At 46.5% G+C, this 14,850-nt stretch overlaps 1 protein-coding gene across 5 annotated transcripts in view; it reads left to right on the top strand.

Moving 5' to 3' along the window:
• Window positions 1-14,850, top strand: part of radil2a (Ras association and DIL domains 2a) — a 118,654-nt gene that overhangs the window by 21,544 nt on the left and 82,260 nt on the right. For all 5 annotated transcript variants that reach the window (XM_073026535.1, XM_073026533.1, XM_073026536.1 and 2 more), the window contains 4 exons: window positions 355-669; window positions 10,944-11,179; window positions 11,406-11,728; window positions 13,714-14,418. In XM_073026535.1, the coding sequence (XP_072882636.1) occupies window positions 355-669; window positions 10,944-11,179; window positions 11,406-11,728; window positions 13,714-14,418 (1,579 nt within the window). The remainder of the gene's footprint in view (window positions 1-354; window positions 670-10,943; window positions 11,180-11,405; window positions 11,729-13,713; window positions 14,419-14,850) is intronic.

Here is a 14,850-nt window from a genome sequence, read left to right as displayed (position 1 = left end):
TTTACACAACAGTTAGGCTGTCAGCTCGGCATGTGGTGAGCGACAGCTCCAGCAGCAAACAGGGCTAGAGGAGAGGAACTGAAGGGAGTGGCCATCCCTGGCACGTCACTTTAACAGTGGCAGCAGCGAAGTTGCAGGGTCCGACAAACCTGGGCAGCAGCACACAGACACTTTTCAGCTGGATGGTGACCACACTGTGGAACAGAGGTCACAAAGACTGTTTGCTCTGTGCTCCAGTGTGCTGCCACACTAGCGTGGGTAATCTGTGAATGGGCACAGACTGGGATCTTCCTGTGCTGTGCGAACCGAACACCCTAGTGAGACCGTGGTAACGGATTTCTGCTTTATTCCCAGGTCGAGTTCCTCAGATGCCACGGTCAGGTCCAGTGAAAGTTTTGGAGTGAGGCAGCCGGCCCGCAGCAGGATCAGGAGACACAACAGGAGCCTAGCCACGGTGTTCCGAGGCCGCTCCCTGAAGGATGAGAAGGCAGGCGATGAGCAGCGTGGTGTCTTGGCCACGGATGACCCCACTGAGCTCTCCACCCAAGTCACAGCTCCTGGTGTGCTGAAGATCTTCGGGGATAAGATCTGCGCAGGTGCCAACTACAAGAGCGTGCTGGCAACACCGTGTTCCAGTGCTCAGGAGCTGGTCAAGGAGGCACTCGAGAGGTCGGTGTGTGCGTCACTGGGCAGGGACAGGGGGCTGAGCATTACTCCAGCAGAGCAGCTAGAGTAAAACAAGTAACGCACACAAAATGCTGGAGGAACTCAGCAGGCCAGGCAGCATCTATGAAAAAGAGTCCAGTTGACGTTTCGGGTTGAAACCCTTCGGCAGGACTGGAGAAATGAGGAGTAGATTTAAAAGGGGGAGGGGAAAGAGAAACACAAGGTGCTGGGTGAAACTGGGAGGGGGAGGGATGAATTAAAGAGCTGGGAAGTTGGTGAAAGATACAGGGCTGGAGAAGGGAGAGTGTGATGGGAGAGGACAGAAGGCTACAGAAGAAAGAAAAGGGGGGGAGGAGCACTAGAGGGAGGTGATGGGCAGGCAAGGAGATAAGGTGAGAGGGAAAAGGGGATGGTGAATGGTGAAGGAGGTGGGGGGGGGGCATTACCAGAAATTTGAGAATTTGATGTTCGTGCCACCAGGTTGGAGGCTACCCAGATGGAATATAAGGTGTTGCTCCTCCAACTTGAGTGTGGCCTCATTGCAACAATAGAGGAGGCCATGGATTGACATATTGGAATGGGAATGGGAAGTGGAATTCTATGGGTGGCCACTGGGAGATCCTGCTTCTTCTGGCAAATGGGGAGTAGGTGCTCGGTGAAGTGGTCTGCCAAAATACACCGGGAGCACTGGACACAGACTCCAGACCCCAATGGGGTCCAGCACATAATTCTCTGGAACTTCCACCATTTACAACGGGATCCCACCACCACACACATCTTTCCCTCACCTCCACTTTCTGCTTGCCACAGCAATTGCTCCTTACGTGACTCCCTTGCCCATTTGTCCCTCCCCACTGATCTCCCTCCTGGCATTTATCCTTGCAAGTGGAACAAATGCTACACCTGCTCCTTCACTACCATTCAGGACCCTAAACAGTCCTTCCAGGTGAGGCGACACAATGAATAAATACCCCTACAATATTGTTGTTCTAATATAGCAGTACAGATTCATAATTCCATGAAAGTAGCATCCCAGGTGGATCTGGTCACAAAGAGTTTTTGGCACACTGGCCTTCGTAAATCAGAGTACTGAGTACAGAAGTTGGGATGTTATGTTAATGTTGGATAAGAGATCGGTAAGGTCTAATCTGGAGTATTGTGCAGTTCTGGTCACTGACATAGAACATAAAACACAGAATACTACAGCACAGTACAGTCCCTTTGGCCACAATGTTGTCCTAACATTTTGTGTGCTACAACTACTCTCTGATCAATTTTACTCTCCCCTCCCACATAGCCCTCCATTTTTCTATCATTTTTCTATCAATGAGTTTCTTAAATGTCCCTGATGTATCTCTCTACTACCACCACTCTCTGTGTAAAAAAACTTGCCTCTGATATTTCCCCATATGTTTCTTTAATCACCTTAAAGTTCTGCTCCCTTGTATTAGCCATTTTGGCCCTGGGATAAAGATCTGACTCCACTCTTTGTTTGTCTCTTATTGTGTTGTACACCTCTATCAAGTCACCTCTCATTCTCCTGTGCTCTAAAGAGAAAAGCCCAAAGATGTTCTGTAAGACCTCCCAGTGAATAATACCTCTACAATGTTGTTTTTATGATATAGGAAACACAGCAGTCAGTGTGCCTGAAGCAACTTCCACAATGTAGTGAAATAAGGGCAGACAGGATGGTTGTGTGGGATCTATTGTATTCTGCCCAGAGATTACTCCGATTCACCATTGCATTGGAAAGGCAAATAGGCAGAGCAGTTGCTACTGCATCTCCTGCTTATGATACAGTCCAGGATACATTTCACTCTGAAATATGCTGCCTCGCAGCTCGTTTTACTGAGGGGTCACCAAATAGATGCCAACCAGACTCAGATTCTGGTTCAGATTTGGATATTGATTCACTGATTCTGATTCTGATTCCGATTCCGATTTATCTATCACATGTACATTGAAACATGCATTGAAAAGTGCCATTAACATTAATAACCAATGCAACCTAAGGATGTGCTGAGGGCAGCCTGCAAGTGTCACCACACATTTCAGTGACAATATTGCATGCCCACAACATTTAGCAGAACAACACAAGTAACAATAACAGCAAAACAAGCTCCTTTATCACCCACCTACCCACTCACACACACAGACAAACCTCCAACAAAGCAGGAAGTGACAGAAGGCATCTCCTCAGAACTGTGACCTCAGCAGGATTCAGCATGGTTGAACAGACAGGCTGGGTTACCACACATCACCCTGCTACAAAGTGTGGCTCTATTGGTAAGAGATAGGATTACATCTTTAGAAACAGGTGACTCAGGGTCAGAAAATGTCGAATTATTGTGGGTAGAGTTAAGAAACTGCAAAGGTAAAAAAAATCATGGGAATCATATATAGGCCTCCAAATGGTGGTCAAGATGTGGGGTTGAGATTGCAAAGGGAACTGGAAAGGGCATGTAATAAGGGTAATGACACAATTGTAATGGGGTCTTCAATATGCAAGGGGATTGAGAAAATTAGATTGGTGTCTGATTACAAGAGAGGGAATTTATTGAATGCCTACAAAATGGCTTTTTAGAGCAGCTTGTGCTCAAGCCTACTCAGGAAAAGGCTATCTGAGATTGGGTGTTGTGTCATAACCCAGATTTTATTAGTCAGTTTAACGTAAAGGAACCGTTAGGAGGCAGTGATCATAAAATGATTGAATTCATACTGCAACTTGAGAGGGAGAAGGATCAGTCACATGTATCAGTATCGCAATGGAGTAAAGGGAATTACAGAGGCATGAGGGAGGAGCTTGCCCAGGTGGATTGGAGGGGGATACTGGCAGGGGATAACAGCAGAGCAGAGGTGGCTGAAGTTTCTGGGAATAGATTACAAGGCGCGGGATAGATATGTCTAACAGGAGAAGAAGTTCTCAAAAGGCATGGCGGGGCAACTATGGCTGACAGGAGAAGTTAAGGACTGCATAAAAGCTAAGGAAAGGGAATATAAAGTAGCAAAAGTGAGTGGGAAGTTGGATGATTGGGAAGCTTTTAAAATCCAACAGAAAGTAACTAAAAAAGCTATGAGAAGGAAAAAGATGAAATATGAGGGCAAACTAGCCAATAAAATAAAGCAGGATACTAAAAGTTTTGTCAGTTATATAAAGAATAAAAGGGAGGTTAGAATTGATACTGGACCACTGAAAAATAATGCTGGTGAGGTAGTAATGGGGACAAAGAAATGGCAGGTGAACTTAATAGGTACTTTGCATCAGTCTTCACTGTGGAAGACACTAGCTGTTAACCAGAGGTCTGTGAGTGGCAGTGAGCAGGAGTGTGTGCCATTGCTATTACAAAGAAAAAAGTGCGAGGCAAACTGAAAGGAGTTAAGGTGGATAAGTCGCCTGGACCAGATGGACTATATCCTCAAATCCTGGAAGAGGTTGCTGAAGAGATAATAGATGTATTGGTCATGATCTTTCAAGAATCACTTGATTCTGGCATGGTCCTGGAGGACTGGAAGATTGCAGATGTCACTCCACTCTAAGAAAGGAGGAAGTCAAAAGAGAGAAAATTATAGGCCAGTTAGCTTAACCTGAGTGGTTGGAAAAGTGTTGAAGTCCATTATTAAGGACGAGGTTTTGGGGTACTTGGAGACTAATGATAAAATAAGTTGAAGTCACCATGGTTTCTGTGAAGGGAAATCTTGCCTGACAAATCTGTTTGAATTCTTCCAGGAAGTAACAAGCAGGGTTGTCAAAGAGGAGGCAGTGGATGTCACTTACTTAGGTTTTCAGAAGGCATTTGATAAGGTGCCTCAAATGAGGCTGCTTAACAAGATAAAATCCTATGGTGTTACAGGAAAGATACTGGCATGGATAGAGGAATGACTGACAGGCAGGAGGCAGCGAGTGGGAATAAAGGGGACCTTTTCTGATTGGCTGCTGGTGACTAGTGGTGTTACTCAGGGGCCAGTTTGGGATCTACTTTTCACATTGCTTGTCAATGATTTAGAAATGGAATTGTTCACAGTTACCACATTGTCTGTGGTAAAGAAGGCAAATACAATGTTAGGATTTATTTTAAGGGGAATAGAATATAAAATCAAAGAGATAATTCTGATGCTTTGTAAGACAGTCGTCAGGTCGCACTTGGAGTATTGTAAACAGTTTTGGGCCCCTTACCTCAGAAAGGGTGTATTGTCACTGGAGAGAATCCAGAGGAGTTTCACAAGGATGAATCTGGGAATGAAAGAGTTAACGTATGAGGAGTGTTTGGCAGCTTTGGGCCTGTACTCACTGGAATTTCGAACAAAGCGGGGGGATCTCATTGCAACCTACTGAAAGTTGAAAGGATTAGAAAAGGTGGATGTGGAGAGGATGTTTCCTTTGGTGAGGGTATCCAGAACTGGAGGGTACAGCCTCACAATTGAGGGGCAACCTTTTAGAGCAGAAGTAAGGAAGAAATATTTTAGTCAAAGAGTGGTGAATCTGTGGAATGCTCTGCCGTAGACTGCGGTGGAGGCCAAGGCCGTGGTTATATTCATAGTGGAAGATAGATTCCTGATTGGTCAGGGCATCAAGGGATATGGTGGAATGGGATCTGGAAATGGTGGAGCAGACTCGATGGGCTGAATAGCATAATTCTGTTCCTATGTTTTATGGTATAAAGTGCAGTGATGTCCCGACAGCACATTCAGTATTCACGTCTCTCTGTGCTCAAAGGCCTACAGGGTTCTTTATCCACTGCTGTCAAGCATTCCTGACTGGATTTAAGGAAGTTGATTTCTGAGCTGAGTATTATTGAAAAGTATGCAGTAAAGAACAACCAGACTCTGCGACTGGAGAAAGCTGAGACGCAAGCAGTTCTGGTTGGGTTCCCATGGGGAATGACTTTGGCCAGCCTCACATTCCTGGCTTATTAGTATATGATGGAAGCTAGACCTGGCAGTAAACTGCTAAACTCACACTCAGAGGCGCCACGTAATATTACAGTGAGGCAGTAGTGGATTCAGCAAAGGCACGTTGGTGGGAGAATGCAGAGGGAGCTTTTCCTTGCAGATGATGAACGTTGTCCCTGCACATGTGTGTCAAAACATACAGTAAAATGTTTCGACAACCAGCACAACCTAAGGATGACTTAGCAACAGCCTGCAAGTGTTGCTACACATTCTGGCACTAACGTAGTATGCTCACAATATTCAGCAGAACAACACAAAACACAACATACCAACAAACAACAACACCAAAACAAGCCCCTTTCCTCCCTCCCACAAACACAGTCCTCTAACCCCAGGACAGGCCGTCTTCTTCCAGTGGACTCATAGATTCACAAACAATTGTGTCTTTAACTTCCCCAGTGGACACAGTGATTCACAGACAGTTGAGCCTTTAACTTCCCCAGTGGACACAGTGATTCACAGACAGTTGAGCCTTTAACTTTCCCAGTGGACACAGTGATTCACAGACAATTGGACCTTTAACTTCCCCAGTGGACTCGCAGATATTCACAGACAATTGGACCTTTAACTTCCCCAGTGGACTCGCAGATATTCACAGACTATTGGGCCTTTAACTTCCCCAGTGGACTCGCAGATATTCACAGACTATTGGGCCTTTAACTTCCCCAGTGGACTCGCAGATATTCACAGACAATTAGACCTTTAACTTCCCCAGTGGACTTGCAGATATTCACAGACTATTGGGCCTTTAACTTCCCCAGTGGACTCGCAGATATTCACAGACTATTGGGCCTTTAACTTCCCCAGTGGACTCGCAGATATTCACAGACAATTAGACCTTTAACTTCCCCAGTGGACTTGCAGATATTCACAGACTATTGGGCCTTTAACTTCCCCAGTGGACTCGCAGATATTCAGAGACAATTGGACCTTTAACTTCCCCAGTGGACTTGCAGATATTCACAGACAATTGGACCTTTAACTTCCCCAGTGGACTCGCAGATATTCACAGACTATTGGGCCTTTAACTTCCCCAGTGGACTCGCAGATATTCACAGACAATTAGACCTTTAACTTCCCCAGTGGACTTGCAGATATTCACAGACTATTGGGCCTTTAACTTCCCCAGTGGACTCGCAGATATTCACAGACAATTGGACCTTTAACTTCCCCAGTGGACTCGCAGATATTCACAGACTATTGGGCCTTTAACTTCCCCAGTGGACTCGCAGATATTCAGAGACAATTGGACCTTTAACTTCCCCAGTGGACTTGCAGATATTCACAGACAATTGGACCTTTAACTTCCCCAGTGGACTCGCAGATTTTCACAGACAATTGGACCTTTAACTTCCCCAGTGGACTCGCAGATATTCACAGACTATTGGGCCTTTAACTTCCCCAGTGGACTCTCAGAGATTCACAGACTATTGGGCCTTTAACTTCCCCAGTGGACTTGCAGATATTCACAGACTATTGGGCCTTTAAATTCCTCAGCTGACTTGTGGATTTGCAGACTTGGCTCTGGTCATTGGAGGCGGGGAGTGGTTACAGTCAATGAGTCACGCTTTGAGTCAATGGACTGGACAATATTCAGGGATACATCTTCAAATCTAAATAAATACACCACAGTTGTCATCGACTTCATCAACACCTGTGTGGATGAGTGTGTGCCTTTCAAAACATGCCAGATGTAGCCATGGATGAAGCAGGAGATTCATGGTCTGCTGAGGGCACGATCTGTCATTCAAGACCGATTTTCCAGAACTATGCAAGTCTAGGTACAACCTGTGGAAGGCTATTTTAAGAACAAGAGAACAATTATGATTTGAGGTGAAAGAGGGAATCAGATGCACATCAGCTCTGGCAGTGTTTGCAGGCCATTACTTCTTACAAAGCAACACCTGATATATGAATGGCAGTTATGCTTCACACCCAGATGAGCTCAACACTTTCTATGCACACTTTGAAAAGGAGAATAAAACTACACCTGTGTGATTCTTGGCAGCATCTGGTGACCCTGTGATCTCTTGTTTCAGAGGCCAATGCCAGAACATCTTTCAAGAGGTTGAACTCAAGGCATCAGACCCTATTGGTGTACCTAGTAGGGTTCTGAAAAACTGCCAACCCGCTGGTGGGAGTGTTCAGGGACATCTACAATCTTGGCAAACTTTCACTGCTGCAGTGGGAGGTTCCCACCTGCTTCAAAGGGCCAATGATCATACCAGTACCCAAGAAGTGCAGGGTGAGCTGCCTCAATGACTTTCGCCCAGTGGCTCTCACATCTACTGTGATGAAGTGTTTTGAGAGGTTGGACTTGCTGCAATTTGCCTTTTGCCACAGTAAGTCTGCAGCGGATGCAATCTCACTGGTTCTCTACTTGGCCTTCGATCACCTAGACAATAGTAATAGCTATGTCAAGTTGCTGTTTATTGACTACAGCTCAACACCATCATACACTCAGATCCAATCAAGAAGTTTCAAAACCTGGACCTCTGTACCTCTCTGCAACTAGATTCTTGACTTCCTCACCAGGAGACCGGCATCTGTGTAGATCTCCTCAACGACAACCAACACTGGTGCACTTCAAGGATGTACGCTTAGCCCACTGCTTTACTCTCTCTACAGCCATTTCTGTGTTGGCTAGGCACAGCTGAAATGCCATTTGTAAATTTGCCAATGGCATAACTATTGTTGGCAAAACTTCAGATGGTGACGAGGAGGTGTATAAGAGCGAGATAGATCAGCTGGTTGAGAGATGTCGCAACAACCTCACACTCAATGCCAGTAAGACCAGGGAATTGATTGAGGACTTCAGGAAGGGGAAGTTGAGGGAAAACACACCAGTCTTCATTAAGGAATCAGCAATGGAAAGGGTGAGCAGTTTCAAGTTGCTGGGTGTCAACATCTCTGAAGATCTATCCTGAGTCCAACATGTTGATACAATAACAAAGATGGCATGACAGTGGCTATATTTCATTTGGAGTTTGAAGCTACTTGATATGTCACCAAAGACTCTCGCAAATTTCTACAGAAGTACCACGGAGAGCATCCTAACTGGTTGTATCACCATCTGGTGTGGAGGGGACACAGCACAGCATTGGAAAAAGCTGCATAAAGTTGTAAACTCAGCCTGTTCTATCATGGACATTAGCCTCCCCAGCACTGAGGATACCTTCAAAAGGTGATGCCTCAAAAAGGCTGCACCTATCATTAAGGAACCCATCACCCAGGACATGCCCTCTTCTCGTTGCTACCATCAAGGAGGAGGTACAGGAGTCTGAAGACACACTCAATGTTTCAGGAACACCACCTTCCCCTCTGCCATCAGATTTCTGAATGGACAATGAACCCATGAACACTACCTCACTATTTTTTCTGTTTAGTTCTCTTTTTGCACTAATTTATTTTATATCTGCTTATTATAGTTTATAGTTTTTTTATTATCATGTATTGCAATGTGCTGCTGCCAAAAAAGCAAACTTCATGACATATGCCAGTGATATTAAAGCTGATTCTAATTCTGAAACCTATTACATGGGACATATGGAATGTGGGATGGTTGAGCGAGCTCGGGCTTTTTTCTTTAGAGCGAAGGAGGATGAGAGGTGACAGGCCAGAGGTATATAAGATGAAAAGAGGCATCGATTGAGTGGACAGCCAGTGACTTTTTCCCAAGGCTATTTGGGGGGGGGGGGAGAATTAGATTGATCTTAGAGTAGGTCAGCAGAAGAACAGTATGGGCTGAAGAGCCTGTACTGTTCTATGTATATTCTATATCTTAGCTAAGGTCCCCAATGTAAAGTGGGATGATCCCCTTTGGAGAATCTACTGGGGGGAGAATCACCCTGGTTTCCAGATGCCAGAATGGCACTCCTACCAATGTCTGTGTTAAACTTGGAAGTCACTGTATTTGCCCTTTCCATTGGACCTGCAGCCATACCCCTACAAACCTCAGCAATACTCCTCCCAGCTGTGCTGCTCTGCGCACCTTCCAATTTTATAAAACGTGCTACCTTCCAAGAATTAAATTCTCTTCTTTTCCTCTTGCCCACCAGCAAGTGTGGTTGAAAGTAGCCTCCTCTTGTTTACTCTTTTCCTCTCACCTCCACGTTCTCTAGCAGCTTCATGCTCCAACCAGAGGTGTTCAGTGAATCCCATTGGCTTAGTACTTTCCTTGATGGGTCTTTCTCTACCCTGGAAGTGTATGATGGACTAATGTTGAGGGAGATTTATTCTATCTCTACTCTGGGAGTGTATGATGGACTAATGTTGAGGGAGATTTATTCTATCTCTACTCTGGGAGTGTATGATGGACTAATGTTGAGGGAGATTTATTCTATCTCTACTCTGGGAGTGTATGATGAGACCAGGTAGAGGGAAATGTATTCATTAGCTATCTTGGGAGTATATGATGGGACCATGTAGAGGGAGATTTATTCTGTGTGTAATCTTCACTGAGCTTACCATGGGAGTGAAGATAAAAGGTTAAAGATGAGCTTTATTTGTCACATGTATTCAAAACATACAGTGAAATATATTGTTTTGCATCAACGATCCACAGTCTAAAGATGTACTGGGGGCAGCCAGCAAGTGTTACAATGCTTCCAGCACCAACATAGCACGCCCACAACTCACCAGCCCTAACGTGTGGGTGGAAACCAGAGCACATGGAGGAATCTCACACACTTGTGGGGAGAATTCATGGTGGGAATTCAACCCTGATCTTACAGCTAGGACTGTAAAGCATTATGCCAACCACTTTGCAACCATTCCACCCTATAATATTGAGACAGCATAGAGAGCTTTATTTTATTTTATTTAAAAGTACAGCATGGTAACAGGGGCTTCTGGCCCAACAAGCCTACCTTGCCGTGACCAATTACACCCTTGTGGTTCAGCACAGTAACAGGTCAACAAGCCCTCCATGACCAATTACACCCTTGTGACCAGTAGTGATTCAGCATGGTGACAGGGCCTTCTGGCCCAGTGAGGCTGCACTGTCCAATTACACCTTTGTGACCAACAGAGACACAGCATGATAACAGACCATTCTAGCACAATAAGTCTGTTCCACCTTATTATATCCATGTGACCAATTACAGAGCACCTGGAGGAAACCCACATGGTCACAGGAGAATGTAGAAACACCACACAGACAGCGGCGGGTATTGAACCCTGGCTGCTGGGACTGCAAAGCGTTATGCTAACTGCTACACGAGTGTGCGGACTTTACTTTGTGTCTAACCTGTGGTGTCACGGTCCTGGGAGTGTGTGATGGGGCAGTGTGGTGAATGATAAAATGGAATGTCCTTGTTATTATTCAGATACTCTCTGGAAAAGAGCTCTGTCGGGGACTATGTGCTCTGTGACGTGATTGGGCGTTTGGATGAGGACCACCAATGGAAGACGGAATGCTTTAGGGTTGTAAGCAACTGTGAGAAGCCTCTCATTTTGCAATCGCTTTGGAAACCAAAGGAGGGGTTTGTCCGGAGATTTGAAATCCGCCGGAAAGTGGACGTGGAAGAATTTGCAGCAAAGGAGAAAGACACAGTGACAGCAGGTAAAAGGTTTGTGGTATAGAGAATGGCAAGGGATCAGTGTGGTGTCACTGGGGGATGGTTATGGAAGGAGGATTTGGCATTCTGAGCCTGGATTGGTCTGGGACCTGTGGTATTCTACCTAACCAGTCCAATTCATGGCTGTGACGTCTGTCCTGTGATGTGTTAATGTTCCACAAAGTCCGGTTTCCACAGCATTCCCCTGCTGACTGCTGCTCATTCTCACAGGGATCAACGCCCAGGCTCGGAGGCTGCAAATAACTCGAACAAGGGCATCCTCGGCGCTGACGGATGAAGAAATCGAAAGCAGCTTTGCACTCTGGCGGAGTGTGAGTGAACTGAATCTGTCCCTCAAAGCCAGGGATGCAAAGCCAAGTGCCCGTGGTCCTCAAGCTGAATTGCTGGACTCTGAACGGAGCAAGGGAGTGTCATGTTTGGGCAGTGAGAAGGAGGAGACTGAGAGCAGTGACGACAGCTCCACCCAGTACTCCATACACCCTCCCTTCGAATTCCCCTACTTCCTCTTGCTGCAAGGATATAGTTACAGGCAGGTGAGAGCATGTGTACTGAAATCAGAGCAACTCTTCTCCACCACCATTATCCGCCAGCAAGGAACAGGAGAAGGGGAGGAACAGCACCAGCTTTTTCCACAACCCACCTCTCCCCATATTCACACTTTGGGCATGTTCACCCTGTATCTTCAACCTCTCCCCTCTGTGCTCAACCGATATCTATACCCCTCCCCTTTATATACCCTATATAACCATATAACAATTACAGGATGGAAACAGGCTGTCTTGGCCCTTCTAGTCCGTGTCAAACGCTTACTCTCACCTAGTCCCACTGGCCTGCACTCAGCCCATAACCCTCCATTCCTTTCCTGTCCATATACCTATCCAATTTTACTTTAAATGACAATACCGAACCTGCCTCTATCACTTCTATTGGAAGCTCATTCCACACAGCTACCACTCTCTTGAGTAAAGATGTTCCCCCTCGTGTTACCCTTAAACTTTTGCCCCCTAACTCTCAACTCATGTCCTCTTGTTTCAATCTCTCCTACTCTCAATGGAAAAAGCCTATTCACATCAACTCTATCTATCCCCCTCATTATTTTAAATACCTCTATCAATTCCCCCTCAACCTTCTACGCTCCAAAGAATAAAGACCTAACTTGTTCAACCTTTCTCTGTAACTTAGGTGCTGAAACCCAGGTAACATTCTAGTAAATCTCCTCTGTACTATCTCTATTTTGTTGACACCTTTCCTATAATCTTTCTTCCATTCAGACGAGTGAGATCCAGATCCGTCACGTCCTCTCATTGTGGATGGGCATTTTTTTTCATTGGCTCCATTCCATCCACACCCTTACCCCATATACACCCTGTATCCACAACGTTCCCCCATAGACACCCTATATCCACAATGTTCCCCCATATACACTCTGTATCCACAATGTTCCCCCATAGACACCCTATATCCACAACGTTCCCCCATATACACCCTGTATCCACACCATTCCCCCATAGGCACCTTATATCCACAACATTCCCCCATATACACCCTGTATCCACAACATTCCCCCATAGACACCCTGTATCCACACCATTCCCCCATAGACACCCTGTATCCACACCATTCCCCCATAGACACCCTGTATCCACACCATTCCCCAATATACACCCTGTATCCACAAGGTTCCCCCATAGACACCCTGTATCCACAACGTTCCCCCATATACACCCTGTATCCACACCGTTCCCCCATAGGCACCCTGTATCCACAACGTTCCCCCATATACACCCTGTATCCACACCATTCCCCCATAGACACCCTGTATCCACACCATTCCCCCATAGACACCCTGTATTCACACCATTCCCCCATATACACCCTGTATCCACAACATTCCCCCACAGACACCCTGTATCCACACCATTCCCCCATAGGCACCCTGTATCCACAAGGTTCCCCCTTAGACACCCTGTATCCACAATGTTCCTCCATATACACCTTGTATCCATTCCCTTACCCCATATACATCCTGTATCCATACTATTCTCCATATTTACCCTGTATCCACTTCCATCTCCCATACCTACCCTGTGTCTTTGCCATTTGTACATAATTACCCTGTATCCTCAGAATTTGTATATATTCACCCTCTATTCACATCCATCCTTCCTATATCCACACCTGTCCCCCGTATTCACCCTGTATCCTCCCCACCTTGGGCATACTTACCCTGTATCCTAACCAGTTCCTCCATATTCACCCTGTATCCTCACCCCCTTCTGCTATACCCCTTCCCTGGTTCCACTTTTCCTATCCACTCTCAGAAACAATTCTCTCACACCTCTTTGTGCTCCAATATTGCCTTCAGCCCCACAGCCTGTGATGCTCAATGTTCTACCATCTCATTCCCAATTCCTGCTCGCTGTAAGCCCCCACTGCCTCCCTCCACCCTTGCCTGCACTCCTGTCCTGCATTGCACTTCCCCCTCACTCGTCCCTGAATTTCTTGTGTTTGATTCCAGGATTTTGTTATCCATGTGCTGAGTGGAACTAGCCACGTTTTTGGCCGCCTCTCAGAGGAGTCACGGGACCTGGAGGGAGAGCGGGTGAAGGTGGACATTCATCTATCGGCCCCGGACATCCAGCCGAGGCACTGCTGCGTGCGGCGGCGAGAGTTGAGCCCCAGGGGGGAGAGCAGCGAGCTGGTAACCTTGGCAAGACCAGGGAAAGGTGCTGCAGTCACCCACAACGGGATGCCCATCAGCCAGGAAACTCCACTGAGCCCAGGCGACCTTCTGGGCATGGGTGCCCACTACCTCTTCATGTACAAGGACCCGACTCTGGGCAGCCAAAGCCACAGTCAGAGGCCGGCCTGGTTCCCATCTCCACTCTTCCACCTGGGCCCGGGCGGTGAACTGCAGTGCAGGATGTGTGGTTGTCCTGTCCAGGACATTGGGAGTAGACGGGCCACCCTTCAAGGCAGGAATGTACCGCCCAGGATTCTGGACCCTGACGGCAACGAATGTGAGCTCACGTACCAGCTCTGGCAGGAAGATGCTCTGCTGAACCTGATCATCGAGGCGCCGGATGAGGAGAACACAGACTTCAAGCTGATTCCAGGCTTCCTGCTGAGTCTCTGTATTCAGCACTCAGCCACATCCTTTCAGCCGGCTGACTTCCGGCGTCTGCTGCTCAGGATAGCCAGTCAGATCCAGTCAGTCATGTGGGTCAGTGCTCCTTTCTGTTCCATTGTCCCATTAACCCTGCCACAGTTGTCCAAGGAAACTGAGCAATACAGAGCTAACATTCACCCCACATCCCTCACTGTAACATGGACATGTGCCACCCCATTCATTGTTACAACCCTCACTGTGACATTGGCACACCCCTCACTGCAAAACGGACTCATTCCACACCCCACACTGTAACACCGACACATTCCACACCCCACACCCCTCATTGTAAAACTGTTTTTCAGTATTTTTCAACAATGAAAATCAGAAATATTGCAAATGAATCAGAATCTAATTTGTAATCAGAGATGACATGAAGTTTGTTGGGAACCTGTAATAATACAAGGAAGTGCTGGGAACTCCAGGTAACAAGGGTGGACAGGAGTAGTGGCGAAGGGTTTTTGACACGAAATGTTATCTCTGTTT

Source organism: Hemitrygon akajei, chromosome 22 (genome assembly GCF_048418815.1).
Source record: "Hemitrygon akajei chromosome 22, sHemAka1.3, whole genome shotgun sequence".
Classification (NCBI taxonomy): Eukaryota; Metazoa; Chordata; class Chondrichthyes; order Myliobatiformes; family Dasyatidae; genus Hemitrygon; species Hemitrygon akajei.
The sequence above is the reverse complement of the archived record's forward strand: the minus strand, read 5'-3'. Positions and strand labels throughout refer to the sequence as shown.